Raw genomic sequence first — 15041 nt, forward strand, 5'->3', positions numbered from 1 at the left:
ACTTCCCTGCTTGTTTAGCTGTATGCAGCAACTAGCCTTTCAGTTCAATATAATTAGCACATCGAACTTCTTGGGCACTGAGGCTTCTCCATCCAAGAGCCCGGATCACTTGGTCCTAGCTTCTCTCTGTGTATCTGTCGGTCTTTTTTTCTTTCTTTCTTCACAGTGGCATTACTTTTGCTCTTTTATAGGAAGGAGTTTGGAGCAGCAACCTAGCCGCACGTGTGGACATGTCACAGAGTAACAAGTTACCTTGTAAAGCCATGCTAGTGCCTACTATCCTCTCAGAATCCATGTTCCTTCTAATCAGATCTGAAATGACGTGACAGTGTCCCACTTTTAGTACCTAATTTGTACATGTGTTTTCATGGGTATGCGCACATACATGTGTACGCATGTGGAAGCCAGAGTCTGTGTTGGGTCTCTTCCTCCTTCCCAGTCTACCCTATTGTTTGGATATAATCTTTCCCTAGCCCTGGAGCTTACCTGCTCGGCAACGCCAGATGGTGAACCAGCATCCTCTCGCCTCTGCCCACCCAGTGCTATGGCTACAGGTCCACATGATCTCAGGCCATTTCTGTGGGCACTCAGTGCTGAACTCAGGTTATCACCCCTCCTCAGCAAGCCCCGGACTGGTTGAGCCATATTCTCAGCCCCTTCTAAGCCTATTTTCATCAGTTCCCTACTCTTTCTGTCATTCTGAAGATATTACATACTGAACAGGTAAGCGGACCATTAAGATGGACAGCAATATTGCTACTTTGTTACTAAACATATCAAGGCCACTCAGAGTTCCTGACAGGACAGCTCAAGAGCTCTTCAAGTCTGCAGATCCCTGATGCATACGGTGTGCTCGAGAAGACAAGTGGTTTCCTTTGTAGCCACCATATTCTCACCTTGACCTTTATACCTGTAAGCAGAGCCTGGGCAGCAAAGCTCAGGGGACCCTGATCTGCTGTCACATTGTTCTTCCCGCCTGTCCAGCACCTTATCTTCCTGAGAATTTCAAGAGCTCATGCTTTCTGTAGTGCACCAAAGACACACACTAGGGCTTCAGGATGGTGCGGGCTGGCTTCAGGCTGCTCTCAAACTCAAAGAGATCTGCCTACCTTTCCTCCTGAGTGTGGCAATACAGCTGGCTTTCAAATTTATTATTGTTATTGTGTGTGTGTGTGTGTGTGTGTGTGTGTGTGTGTGTGTGTGTGTGAGAGAGAGAGAGAGAGAGAGAGAGAGGGAGAGAACTTTGTGAAGCTGATTTTTCCTTCCCCTTTACAGAGGTTCTGGGGCTGCCCTCAGGCTGCCTGGCTTCTATGGAAAGTGTCTTCATCTGCTGACCCTGCTCTGGCCTGCTCTCCAACTTACAGACACTATGTCATCTGCATAGCTCTGGGTCATTAAGCACCAGGTGGCAAACATTGCTAGCATGGAGAATAGGATGGATATAAAGAATCTGCCTGGTATGGTGCTCTGTAAACGAGAAGAACTGATCAATGGTACATGAGGGCAAACCAACGCAGGACACTTTCCAGATAAGAACCAGATGTCACTCTGGAGGAGACACAATTTGCCATCTTCTAGAGGAAAAGAGAGAAACACTCTCATGCCAAGTCTATCATTTTTATCAAATGCTCGAGTATATAATAGAAAACACAGGTGTGGTGGTTTGAATCAGAATGGCCCCCCATAGCTCATACACTGTAGTGCTTAGGCACCAGGGAGTGGCACTACTTGAGAAGGATTAGGAGGTGTGGCCTTGTTGGAGAAAGGATGTCATTTGGAGTAGGCTGAGGCCACTCAAGGTGGAACCCAAACCCAGAAAGTGCTTGGGTGACCAAGAAGCAGAGACTAAATGGCTCAGGGACCTAGGGTAAAACCAACACTTCTGCTCTAAACCAACAACCCTACACCAAAACCAAAACAGTCAACCAAAAAAAAATGTTAACTAAACAAAAGATCCCCCCAAAACTCCCCAAAACCACAGCAATAGAATGACCCCAACTGACACTCTACTCTCAGAACACTGCCTTGCTCAGCCATCACCAGAGAAGCTTCCTCCTGCAGTGGATGGGAACCAATACAGAGACCACAGCCAGAGGTTGTGCAGAGAGCACGAGACCTCAACTTAGCCCTAAATGGGGTGTCTCTATCAAATCCCCTCATTCAGGACTCAGGACCCCCCCCCCCCAAGAAGAGGCACAAAGACTGTAAGAGAGCCAGAGGGAATGAGAACACGGAGAGAACAAGGCCATGTAAATCACATGATCCAAGCTCACATGAACTCAGAGCCTGAGGCAGCACGCACACGGCCTGCACAGGTCTGCACCAGGCAGGTCCTCAGGTGCTCTGTGTGTATACTATGGCTTCCAGTTTAGTGTTTGTATGGGATTCCTGACCGTGCCAGTGAGTGGTCTCTGATTCCTGTGCCTTTCCTTGGGCTCTTTTCCTTCTGTTGGTTTGTTTTCTCCACTTCCAAAGTATTAGCTCTTGTTTTATCTTATTATTTTTATTTCACTATATGACATTTTATTTTATTATTACCCCTTAGAGGCCTATTTGTGTTCTAATGAGAGACAGAGAGGGAGTTGATACAGATGGGAAGGGAGATGGGGAAGAGCTGGGAGGAGCAGAGGAAGGGGAAACTTTTATTATGTGAGGGAAAAAACCTATTTTCAGTAAAAGGAGAAAAACAATTTTTCTACTTGTAGTTACTTCATATTCCTAATTTTCTGATTTTCACTTCTAAAAGAGTTCATATAGCAGGAGAAGTCTCTGTGGGACTGTGCCATCTATCCACAGTGCGGGGACAGCATCAGCTTCCAACTTCTGTGGCAAGTTCATCTCAGCAGCTCAAGTACAGCCTGCCTCTGCCATCTCAACCGCTTTTGCACAGTGACTGTTTACCATATTTTGTTAGGAGTTAAGAAAATAATTCCCCTTCCTCCATAATATAGCATGTTCTAAATGATATATGTGCCTTTCTTTTCTTTTTTAAATTTTTAAAGATTTATTTATTTTGTGTATATGAGTACATTGTCACTGTCTTCAGACCCACCAGAAGAGGGCATCAGATCCCATTGCAGATGGTTGTGAGCCACCATGTGGTTGCTGGGATTTGAACTCAGGACCTCTGGAAGAGCAGTCAGTGCTCTTAACCACTGAGCCATCTCTCCAGCCCGTATGTGCCTTTCTTTATCCCACCTTTCTATATGCACACCTTTCTATACGCATGCCTTTCTGTATGCACACCTTTCTATACGCACACCTTTCTATATGCACACCTTTCTATATGCTCGCCTTTCTATATGCACGCCTTTCTATATGCACACCTTTCTATATGCTCGCCTTTCTATATGCACACCTTTCTATATGCTCGCCTTTCTGTACGAACGCCTTTCTACAGACCCAGAGGCTTTCACTCCATCTTTGCATGGTGGCAAAAGGCTGGTCGTGGCTTTCAGTGTTTGGCCAAAACTAACCTCACTGAGGTGGATGGCACGGGCTTCCCAGCATGACAAAGGCCAAGTTCTTGCACTGTTAGTAACTTCTGAGGGAACAGCATGCGGGGTCACAATCATGTGCTAAAATGTCATCCCAAATCGCCTGCCTGTTCTTAGTGCCATAACAGCCAAGGAGGGCATGGTGACCTGCCAGAAGGTAACAGTTCTTAGGGGAAGAAATTCAAAGATGTGCCAGAAACACTAGTCAAGGGTCTCAGACTCCTGCTCAGCTCCTTTCAGGTAAAACATCCTGATGTCAATCTTCTCCTCTTCCTCCTCTTCCTCCTCTTCCTCTTAGAGGTAGCTAGGTGTCTCACTTTGTAATCTGGGTGCCTTAGCCTCCTGAGTGTCCAGAATAGTAGGCACAGACCCAGCAGAGCCAGCTCTGAGGAAAATCTTAACCAGGAGCTTACGTTGGACTGTGGAATGCTTTGTGAGAAGCATGTTCTTCAGTATTTGCCAGGAAGTAAATCTTCTTCTTCTTCTTTTTTTATTTGGGGAATCTTAAAATATGTATCTATGTTAAAACTATATAAATCTACCCACTGATGCTGCGAGGTGCTGTCAGTGGGCAGACAGTGGCAGGGAAAGACTTGCTGATTCATTCAACATTGTTCAGCTTCTTGGGTGCTCTGTCCTGGAACCCTAGACATTTAGAGTGTACCTGCCTGCTTGTCTTCCGTTTTCCTTTAAAATAACATTAGTAACTGAGTTGCAAAGACAGAAACCACGGTACATCCCAGCGCTTGCTATCGAACTCCCGAGCAACTTGAGTCTTGCGATTTTGTGTGGCTGACTATGCTACTTGCACAGCAAACTGGGCCAGCACCTGCTCAGCAGAGTGAAGTATGAGCTGTGCCTTTGACTGATGAGATCTCCCAAAGCATGGACAGAACTTAACGCCAGGCCTCGTTTTTTCTAATGGGACAGCGTAGGTTTGTTTGCAAGGTGCTAAGACTGTACAACCAGAAACCATTCCGTCCCTGGCATTCAGCAGTTTCCAACAACCTGAGCTTCTCCCTTCCTGGCAATTACCATTTCCTTTTTAGTGCATTTCCAAGAATCGTGAGCAAATTTCCGGGCAGGAGCAGGGAGGCTCTGTACCCTGTTGTCTTTTCAGCGACGGCAAATTAGCGAAGTCGCCCTCACCCCCACTTGCAGATCCTCTCTTTAATGCTGTCCAGCTGGGTGTGCCTGGGATTATTTTATTGTTAAAACTAGAGCCACATGGAAAAGACATTAAAACAAGTTCACTGCTGTGATACCCACAAAGATGAAAGGGATTCTCTGATTTTAATGTGCCATGTTTTAGACAGTGGGGTTGGGTGAGGAGGGAGAAGAAAAGGGTTCTTCAGAGACCTACCCATTTGGCAGGTCTGCAAATCCATCAGGGTGAAGTAGCCATTACCTCCTCACTGGAGGTGTGCGGAGCACCGGTCAGCTGGTTTCCTCCCATCCCCGTAGCATCCACAGCAGCTCCTAGGCTTGTGCCATGGGGTACTTAGCCCCCACAGTGGCATCTGTACTTGCTTCCAGAAGAAGCTTCCTGGCACATGCACATGGGGGCTGCTGGCTCGTGTGTACTATGGGCCTTGGCTTAGAAAGTTAGAATTCTCTCTGGATGCAGGGATGTGGGCTGCAGAGTCCAATGTGTGAGCTGTAAAGCAGACTTGTCTTGTCGTCTTTCTGGCCTGTCTAGGATGTGGCCTCTTCTTGAACAGAGAAAAGCAACCAGGATTGAAGGCTGTTTCTAGCATCAGGCAGCACGGCTGTAAAACCTGTGAGAACTTCCTAGTGGGAATTCCTAACGGTGGGCATTTTGTTTTTATTGGTTTTGATTAAACAGTAACAGCTAATAGTGGAGATGAAATTTAGGTTTATAAGCAAACATAAAGTGTTGAATGTGGGCGCTCTGCATGAGTTTCAGCAAACACGGAAAAGTGCTGTTAAAATGCTTGGTCTCCAAACAGTTTTATCACAAGTTAGATTATCAACATTTTCCATTACTCTGAGATTAACCTGCAGGGCCAGAGCCATCATGCCAAGTGTTGGGTTTGCTTTGAGGATTCTTTAGACACAGGCTGAAACAGGTAGTTTTTCTTTCTTATAAATTTCTCAATATAGCAAAGTATTCTATTTGTTACAGGACACAAAATATTTTAAATATTGCAAAACCTAGGCACTTAAATATTTTTAGCCACTAATGGATTTTCTGTAAGACAGTTCAGTAAGGCAGTCGGCAGCTAATTCTTATTCTACCCCCAGTCTTACTTGAGAGGAGATTGCTTTCTCTGCTAGTGCTGCTCCCTCAGTATTGTGTCTAAGGGTCCTGCTGACTGTCCTTCAGTGGAGAGGAAATGTCAGAGAGCTTGGCATCCTCACTGTGGCTGTGACTTCCTTTGTTCTCTAGTGGGCTGTCAGTAGCAGGGGAATGGTACTTGCCACTTCAAGGAGCCGGGAAGCAGAGTAACTAATGGTGAGATGCACCCTAGCAGTGTGTACACTTGGATCATCAGCAGCCCAGGAAAGTGTAGAATGTATCCAACACCCCAGGAGATTCTGCTGCATGGCCCCTGGTTCTGGCTGAACTAACCTGACTTCTGCAGCAGATAGGTTTGAAGGTCCTTAAACTCCTGTGTTCTCTATGTCTCCTGTCCCTCTGTACAGCACATTTCTGACTCAAGCCTGTCTTTGATACACGACTAGTTCTGTTCCTTCTTGCTGTAAGACAGGATGGCACTCTCTGGCCACATCATGATTTGTTTGTACATTTGCCCAAGGATGAACTACTTAGTCTTTGGGGCTGCTAAGAGGACAGGTACTCTGTACATCCTAGTACCTGGCTCTTGTGGCCAGGTGCTCTCACCTCACTGGATAAATACCGGGGATTGCCAGGCCCCTGGCATTGTTTTGTGCTCCTGAGAAAGCTAACCTTGTTAGCCTTGCCCTCTTTGGGTGACTAGAGGGACAAGGACACTTGTGCTCTCTTCCCTTGGAATACAGTTAAGGGTGTTCCTTGCTCTTCCCAGTCAGGAGGCTGGGCCTCTCAGAGATGCTGTGGTCAATGAATACTCTGAATGACATGAGTTCAAGACTATGGTCCTGAATACTGTGATGTCCTTTACATGGCATTATGACCTCAGTACAAAGTTTACCAAGTAGGTATTCAGTGCTATCACTTCTTAATGAGAAACTAAAATGTAAAAGCACCCCAAGGTGGGGGAGAAAAAGGCCTCTCCTTCCTGACTCTGGTGGTCATAAGTCTTTATGGGCATCGCCTTTGACACGGGCACAGGGTGTGGGACTGTGAGTGCGAGTGTGTATCTGAGGGACAGCTAGCCTCCTGCTCTCTTTGAAGCTCAGCTCAGGGATTATTGTTATGCTCTCTAAAACAACAGAAGAGGATCTAGATATTTGTAAACCCACAAAACTTTTCCCTACCATCCCGGGTGAGGAAAGGTCACAATAATGACATTTGTTTCCGACACTGAGTTGCTTTTTTATTATTGAGTTGTTAAGAATTCTTGTAAAGAGAACTAATGTTTTTCTGGTTCTATGTTCGTTTTCTCACTTTCACGGCACCATTCTTTAAGCACTTTAGGGCTGCGGAGTTAGCTGTGGCTATTAAAGGCATTTGTTCTTCTTGCAAAGAACCTGTGTTCGATTCCCAGAAACTACAACTGTCTGCAATGTTAGTCCCAGGGATCTGATATTCTTTCCTGACCTTTGCAGGCATACATGGGGTGCACAGACACACATGCAAGCAAAATACACATGCAAATAAAATAGTGTGATTAATTAATTAAATTAAAACAAAAAGCTTTGAGAAAGTCCAAACTATCTGTGCCTTCTGCAGTCTTATGAACTCTTTAGATGCTCCCTGCATCCATTCTGACAAGGAAAGGGTTGGCCTGTCTTTCCCCGAAACTGTGCTATGCCAGAACAGGTCATTAGCAAACCCCACCTGTACTAGTGCTCCTGGCACCAGCCCTCTCTGAGGTTAACACAGACCAAAAATAAACACACAGAAGCAGTCCTGGCCGGCACTACTGAAATACTGTCTGTCCTTTCAGTTAAAGGCAAAAAATGTCTACTTTGTGTTAAAAACGTGCATAGCTCCTTCGAGAAGCTCAAAGCAGCCTGACCGTGGCACAGCATCCACATACACCTCTGACAGCCAGCGGTCCCTGAACACAGGCTTATTTACCAGTGCAGGGGTCTGAGGGCAGAGTAAGCCCTACTCCAGCTGCTCCCTGTTCTCGTGGCATGAACAGAGCCTCACAGTAAAGCAGTCATGGCTGCCACTACCCCAGGAGGAAACTGAGGTTTGGAAAAGCTTAGGCCACTTACGTCTCAGACTTCTCTGACAGGAAGGGCTCTCGCCACTTTACCCCCAACACCCAGAAAACTCTAGATTGACATGCCACCTTTGTCAACATATCCAAGTCTGCTTCCCAGTTCCCTGAGCTGAGATTCTAGAATGATCTGGGGCTATAAAGTCCCCGCATTGATTTCTTCCTGATGCCATATTGTCCTCTTTCCCCTGGAGTTTGTGTCTGGCTTGGAATTCTGTAAGGCTTTTTGTGCAGGCCAATGTACAGTCTATAGAACTAGAATACTATCATACATACGTCCTCATAGGAACGGCACAGACACAGCCTACGTGTAACCTCCGTCATGTCTTATAGTCTGTGGCTGGCCAGTTACCCTTATGCACATACACTATACTCATTGATGTGTTTATAAAAAAGATAAGGAAAGGATATGTCTTGGGTTTCAGCACCAATGTTGTATTATAAAAGGATCAAAAGAGAGGGAGATTATGTTCTATGGAGGTCTTGAGAAGGGGTTGCCTCAGTGAGGCATCCCTTCCCCCTGAGGGAGCCACATGGCAGTATAGTATAAAGTAGAATTTATTCAGAGCATGGGGAGGAGAGTTAAGAAGGAAGTAGGGCAGAGAAAGAGAGGGAGAAGTAGAGAAATAGAAGAGTACAGTAGAGGCCAGCCATGAGCAGGTAGAGAGAAGGGGGAAGGGAATGGGGAGAGAAGGGATAATGGGGCAAGAGAGCAAGGGGAAGCAGGAGCAAGAGAGAGCAGGAGAGTGAGGAGGGGCCAAGCAGCCCCTTTTATAGTGTTGCCAGGTAACTGTGGAGGTTGAGCTTAGACAGAATGCTAATAGTCACTGTTTTCCAATGTGTTTTCAACTGGCTTATACTGAGAAATGCATGTTTTAACACACAGGGGAGCCTTATGGTTCTCTGAACCCCCAATACTCATATCTTATAACAAGACTGATTCTAATAAATATGTTCACTGAGAAGATCCCAGCGCTGTGGGAAGCGGGGGCTACCCTGCTTGGGAAACAGCTAATTCAAGGAAGTTATACAAGCCTCTTTGACTTTAATGTGGTATTAATAATGTGTCTTATCAAGTGTTAACAAAGAACAAGCTTCTTGATGACAGAGAAAGTTGTACATTATAAAGTTCTAAACACATATAATATACAGTTATAGCTACAGATCACAGGCACGTGGGCTTGATTGTTTCTTCCACTTAAGAACAACATTGTGTGGAAAGCTTTAGGTGTCATCTAGCAGTAGGTACATAAAATGGATGAAACCCTATTTCTTTGTCTTCATTATTCTCCTAACACTTTGAGAAGAAAGGAGATGTTAAAAGTCATCAGCCACAAGCTGGGGTGTGGCTCAGGGCAGCTCAGCAGCAGGACCTCATGCTTGAGGCCCTAGGTTTACCCCCAGCATAGGGATGCAGGAGTAGAGAACAAGATGGCAGAGATCACAGTAAGTTGTGAGAGACCAGGTTCTCAGGCAACAGAGCTTCTACTAGTCTCAGAGGCAGAGGAGAGAGAGGTGAAGGCACAGCAGAACGTAAACAAGCCGACAGACACGCCTCACGCCAGGAGAGGCTCTACATGGTTCCAAACACAAACAAGCTGGGCAGAGGCTGTGCAATGCTTTCATGACTAACCAATCCGACTTCTCCACAGGAAGATGCTAGGGACGGTTTCCTAGGCTCCATCCAGACAGGCTACTCTTCAGTGCAGGGCCTGTTAGCCCAAACTAGAGTCTCCCATGTTTGTAACAGGTCGCAAACATCTGTTAGACACAAAGGTCTCCTCATGACTCACATCAAAGTGAGGCTTCTCTATGCAGCTGCCTGTAGCCCACACTCTGCTGTTGGGCTGGGTTAGGCTGTGCTGCACTGGCTTGGGCCTTGACTTCTTCTGCTTGCTTGTTTGTTTGTTTTTTATTTATTTTATGCTTTTCTGCTTTTATGAAAATTTTACTTTGGTTTCTGAAAATAAAGGCATGGAAAAAGAATCTATGACAGAAACTTCCAAATACCTTGAGCAAAATCCTATCAGTTCATTCTTTACATCTGTATCACAGTCTTCTTCATCCCCAGGAAAACTTAATATTTTATTTTTCAAAATTGCTGAAATTTCTTTCTTCTCTTGTGTGTATGTGTCTGGGCACATCACGTGTCATCCTGTATGTATGCAGGTCTGAGGACAAATTGTAAGAATCGGTTCTCTCCTTCTACCCTGAGGGACCTGAGATGGGACACAGGTCTTCAGGCTGGGTGACAAGCACCCTTACCCACTGAGCCATTTCACTAGCTCAGTATTTTACTTTTAAAAATGACTTGATGTGATTTAGAAACTTATGCAATTTAAAAAAATCTTTGTCATTTGAACAGTTTACTGTAAAAATACCATAAAGAAATACTAAAGAGAGAACCTCCATGAGGAACAGGAAGTAACTAAAACAGTAGAGATGTTTTTGCAGTAATATCAGTCTGTTATTGATCTTACCAACTACCTGCATTTACCAAGGCAGTGTGAAGATGGTCCCATCAGGGGATGGGACCTATGACATTGCTGTGACTGACTGCTGTGCACGCTTTATTAATTGATGACCAATACTCTTTATTAATTGATGACCAATGGATATTTTAGACTAGGATCCTGTGAATTAAGAGCAGAGCAGAGAACTCGGACACTGAAAGATGTGACAGTAAAGTAATGACAGTGCCTGACAAGCTTATCTGTATAAGCTCTGCTACCGTGGCCAACTCTGAGTGTCACTTTAACAACTAGCTTGTCTGTGAACATCAACATGCGTCCTCCAGAGTCAGCGCCCTTAGACAGAAACTTAATTTAAACAATCAAACTGTAGCCAGTGGTGTGAGCAGCGAGTGCTGTAGAAGGAGGAATGGTCCAGCGAGGGTGAGCCACAACTCCAGAGCCTTTATATGAATCAAGTTAAATCGCTGGGTTGGTCGGCTGGCTGGCTGGCTAGCTGAAGGTCTAATAAGAATTTTAAGCAGCTGGGCATGGAGGTGCACATCTGTGATCTCAGATTTGGGAGGCTGAGGCAAGAGGATCAGGAGGTTAAAGTTGACTTAAATTACAGAGTGAGTTTGAGGGTGGCTTTGGCTATCATAAGACTTGTCTAAAACACCCCTCATAATTCCCCAAAAGATGGTGTGCAGTAATTGTGTACCTGTAAGGTAAGGTGGTGTTTTAAGAAGGCCAGTGAGAGACAATGTAAGAACAGTCTCACAGGACAGTCTCTGCTTTCATTGCTTTTGAACTACAAGGCTGTGAGATGTCTGCTGTCTGCAAGCAGGGCTGACACAAACCCCAAGTCTACTCTAGTTTACAGCCCTGCCACTAAAGCAGTACATCAGAGACCTCTGACCTGGCCCTGTGTATTATCCTGGCAAGGTTTCTCTTGACTGATAATTGTGCCCGCATCAAGATTCCATTTAACAACTCTTCCAGAACTTTCTGCATGGAGGGCTTAAGCCTTCCCTAGAGTGCTATATACTCTCAGTTTGCAAATACTCACACCTCGATCAAAACAAAGATCAATAGTTGGCCAACAGCTGTCAAGATGGGTCAGCAGGTAAAGTTAGGCACTTGCTGCCTAACCTGATGACCCAAGTTTAATCCCCAGAACCCACACAATAGAGAGAACGGCTCCTGAGAGTTGTACTCTGATACCCACAGGCCCACACCCCCCCCCACTCACACACACACACACACACACACACACCCACACACACACCCACACACCCACACACACACCCACACACACACCCACACACACACTCACACCCACACACACTCACACACCCACCCACATATCCACACACACCCACACCCCACACACACACACCCCACACCCACACCCACACTCACACACACACTCACACACCCACCCACCCCCACACACACACACCCCACACCCCCCCACTCACACTCACACCCACACACACACTCACACACCCACACCCACACACACTCACACACACACACACCCCACACCCCCCCCCCCCACACACACGATGTAATCTAAAGAAATGTCAGGAGGGCCAAAGGCAATAAGTCCTAGTGTGGACCTTCCAGAGTCCTGATCGGCAGTCAGTGCAGGAACAAGGTCGAGGGAGCACTGGGCACGGTGCTGTATATTATAACCCCAGCACTCTGGGGGAGAGGCAGGAGGATCAAGAATTCACTGGCAGCCTTGGCTACACAGTACGTTGAATTTAGACTAAATAAGACCCTGCCTCAAAATAATGACAGCAAGAACGAGTGTTTTAAAGGCCCCAGTGTAGTACTGGTTACCAGGGTGTGGCAAACCAGAAAGAGCACGTTCTCTGAAAAGACAGCCATGGGCGGGAGCCTGCAGAGTGACCACTGCTTCCCAAGAATGCACCTTGAACATGGGCGCAGGAGAGTGGACCTAGGTGGTGGAGCTGCAGAATATTATTTATAACCTGGCAATGCAAACAGCTAGAACCACATGAGTCAGGCAGAAAGGCTGATCCCCGTAACTGCAGGTAAAATAACATTGAGGACAGGGAAAACACCCACAGCCGAGGCTGTGCAGGGCAGGGGTTTAAGAAACCATTTCCCCTGCTGATTTTTGATGTTTATGTGGAATGTTCTTCAAGCAGCAAATAACTTAACGGCGATCCTGACAGACTGAAAATGATACATCTTTCCCACAGCATAAATTAATTCTTTTGGTGGGAAATTGCTAAAATGGACAGGGTGTCATAAAAATTTCTTTATGACCAAAGAAAAAGAAATGATTCCATTTCTTGTAGACATTCTTACATGAAAAATAATAAACTCTCACTTCAAACTGCCTGGTTTCCATGGGGCCTGGGAGCCTGTGTGTTACTATGGGGCAGTCCTGTTGACCTGGTGTTGGCCACGAGTCCAGTCTATGTTACCTCAGGTATGAAACGCTCTGCTAGAGTCTGCTGGCCCCACAGCGCCTCTTCCCTCTGAATAACTACTGCAGGGAGCACAGAGAAGAGGGCCCAGCACTCTCCACGCCAGGTTACATGGAGATAACAGGAGAAGGCTCTGGAAGAAAGCCAGTGTTCACAAAACAGAACACAAAGGCATTCCGAGGCCACACCACCATGACCTGAAACGCAGAAACAATGCTAAACCTTTACCTTGGCCTTTAACACGTGGTAAGCTCCAGTATTCTGTGACTTGCTTAGGGTAATGGCATGTATGAATAAAGAGCTCAGAGGAAATTCTGGTACTGGGCTTGCTACACCTTTCCTGTCTTCAAAGAGCTCAATCATGGCTGAATCCAGGATGTCCATCCATCATGAGATTAAAGTCCTCTAATTACAGCCAGGAAGACTCTTCCTTGGGTATAATTGTGCACACTGAGTCCCACACTAAGGAGCCTCCTTTAACTCTGAGTCCCACACTAAGGAGCCTCCTTTAACTCTGAGCCCCACACTAAGGAGCCTCCTTTAACTCTGAGCCCCACACTAAGGAGCCTCCTTTAACTCTGAGTCCCACACTAAGGAGCCTCCTTTAACTCTGTTGGGCTTAGCATCTTCCCAGACTCGGGGAGTTCTTCAACCCAGTATTTTGTGAATGAATGAGTGAGAAGTAAAACTCTGGCCACCTCCCTTGATAGGAAACGAGCCATGAACTATGGGACCTCCAGGTCTCAGTGAGGGAGGTGATGCCACGGGGATGCTGGTGCGATCCCAAATGGCTTTTCTCTTAGGACTGACCAGAATCTTGAATGTGAACCATGGTGTCGGCAGTGTTGCCTACTGTGGGACACGCAGGCTCCCCCACACGGGGCTGCTGTACAGTGGAGCACACTCCGCCCTCTTCCCTAGTGACACACCTTCCTCCCACTATACCTCACAGACTGTACGGCTCTTCCCATGAGCCTCTTCTCCTGGTGCCAGTTGACCTGGCAGTGCTCATGTCACTGAGTTCTAGATGACACAATTCAGGACAACAGCTGTACCTACGTGTACTTCTTTGGTTAGTGCTAGCCCGTGTTCCTATGATGGGAGGGAGGATCTGCTCCTCAGATAAGACAAAGAAGGATCTTCCCAGCCCCCACTGCCTGCTTCACACTCCGGCCTTGGAGTGAAGTGCACCAGCAGCTCAGGGCCTCCCGTGCCCTCTGGGATGCTCCCAACCTGGCAAGATGAAAAGGTGCCGTGGCGAACAAATGAACTCAGCAGAGATGTACTAAGGACCTCAGCTGCCAGGCACACAGGCCCCCGTCCTGCAGTCAGCTTCAGGCAGGAGTTGAGCCGATGCTTTTATCCTCAGTTCTGACTCCACTTCAGTGTTGAATCATCACTGCCCCTGGGAAGGTGCCAACATCTACCATGGTGGAGATGGGGCGTGCTCACCTCTGTAGCTCAGTGTCTGACATGTAGGAGGCATGTGACTCTGTTCCTCATTTAATTAAGAAAAGTTTCAAGAATAAGCAAAAATCAGGAGACAAGTATAAGAAACGTCACAGCGCCCCACTGTGTATGGATAAACCGGCATGGTGCCTTACCTCGTCCCAGGCAGAAACAAGGTTGCCAGTTCACACACAATGGCAAGGTCTTAAAAACCTATGAAACCGTCACCACAGACAGGCGCATGCTCCCTAACGACTTGTAGGTAACAAATAAATGAATGGACACAGTGTAAGGGTGAATAGAGGATCCAAGTCGTGGGTCTGAGTCCCAGGCTCTGGGGCTTACCTGTTGGAGTACTGCTGCGGAATGAAGAGGAGGGGGTGATGGGTGGGGTCACAGGGGGAGTAAGGCTTCCACTGCTATGGCGTGGTGGAGTGGACACATTCCCTCGAGACACGGAGCTGGACAGGGTTAGTGAAAGCTTCGGCTGAATCTTCTTCTTCAGGGATTCCTGTTCTCGGCGTGCAGCATCTGTCATGAATCTGAAATGAGAGTTGCAGGCGATCAGGAAGACGACACATGACAGTGGAGTTCGATAGGTGCTCTCCCCTGGGGAAAAACCTGATAGCAGGTCATAAAGTCTCATGAAAGCTTGACCTTTCCTATGTAATGGGGTGACCTTCTAGCTCACTGCTTTTCAGTGTCCTCCAAATTGGGCCCATATCTTTGCCAGGAAACCTTGGTATGGATCTGTAACCATCTGAGGCTTTCTGTTTCAAGAGCTTTTCTCTTTGGAGGTTCTCTCTCTCTTCCCACCTGGAGGAA

At 46.6% G+C, this 15041-nt stretch overlaps 1 protein-coding gene across 9 annotated transcripts in view; it reads right to left on the reverse strand.

The window, feature by feature from the left end:
- Jazf1 (JAZF zinc finger 1) overlaps positions 1-15041 on the reverse strand; it is a 303410-nt gene that overhangs the window by 32627 nt on the left and 255742 nt on the right. For all 9 annotated transcript variants that reach the window (XM_087659248.1, XM_087659243.1, XM_087659247.1 and 6 more), the window contains 1 exon segment: positions 14562-14758. In XM_087659248.1, the coding sequence (XP_087515374.1) occupies positions 14562-14754 (193 nt within the window). In that variant the 5' untranslated portion in view covers positions 14755-14758.

This window comes from Rattus norvegicus, chromosome 4 (assembly GCF_021556685.1).
Source record: "Rattus norvegicus strain SHRSP/BbbUtx chromosome 4, alternate assembly SHRSP_T2T, whole genome shotgun sequence".
Classification (NCBI taxonomy): Eukaryota; Metazoa; Chordata; class Mammalia; order Rodentia; family Muridae; genus Rattus; species Rattus norvegicus.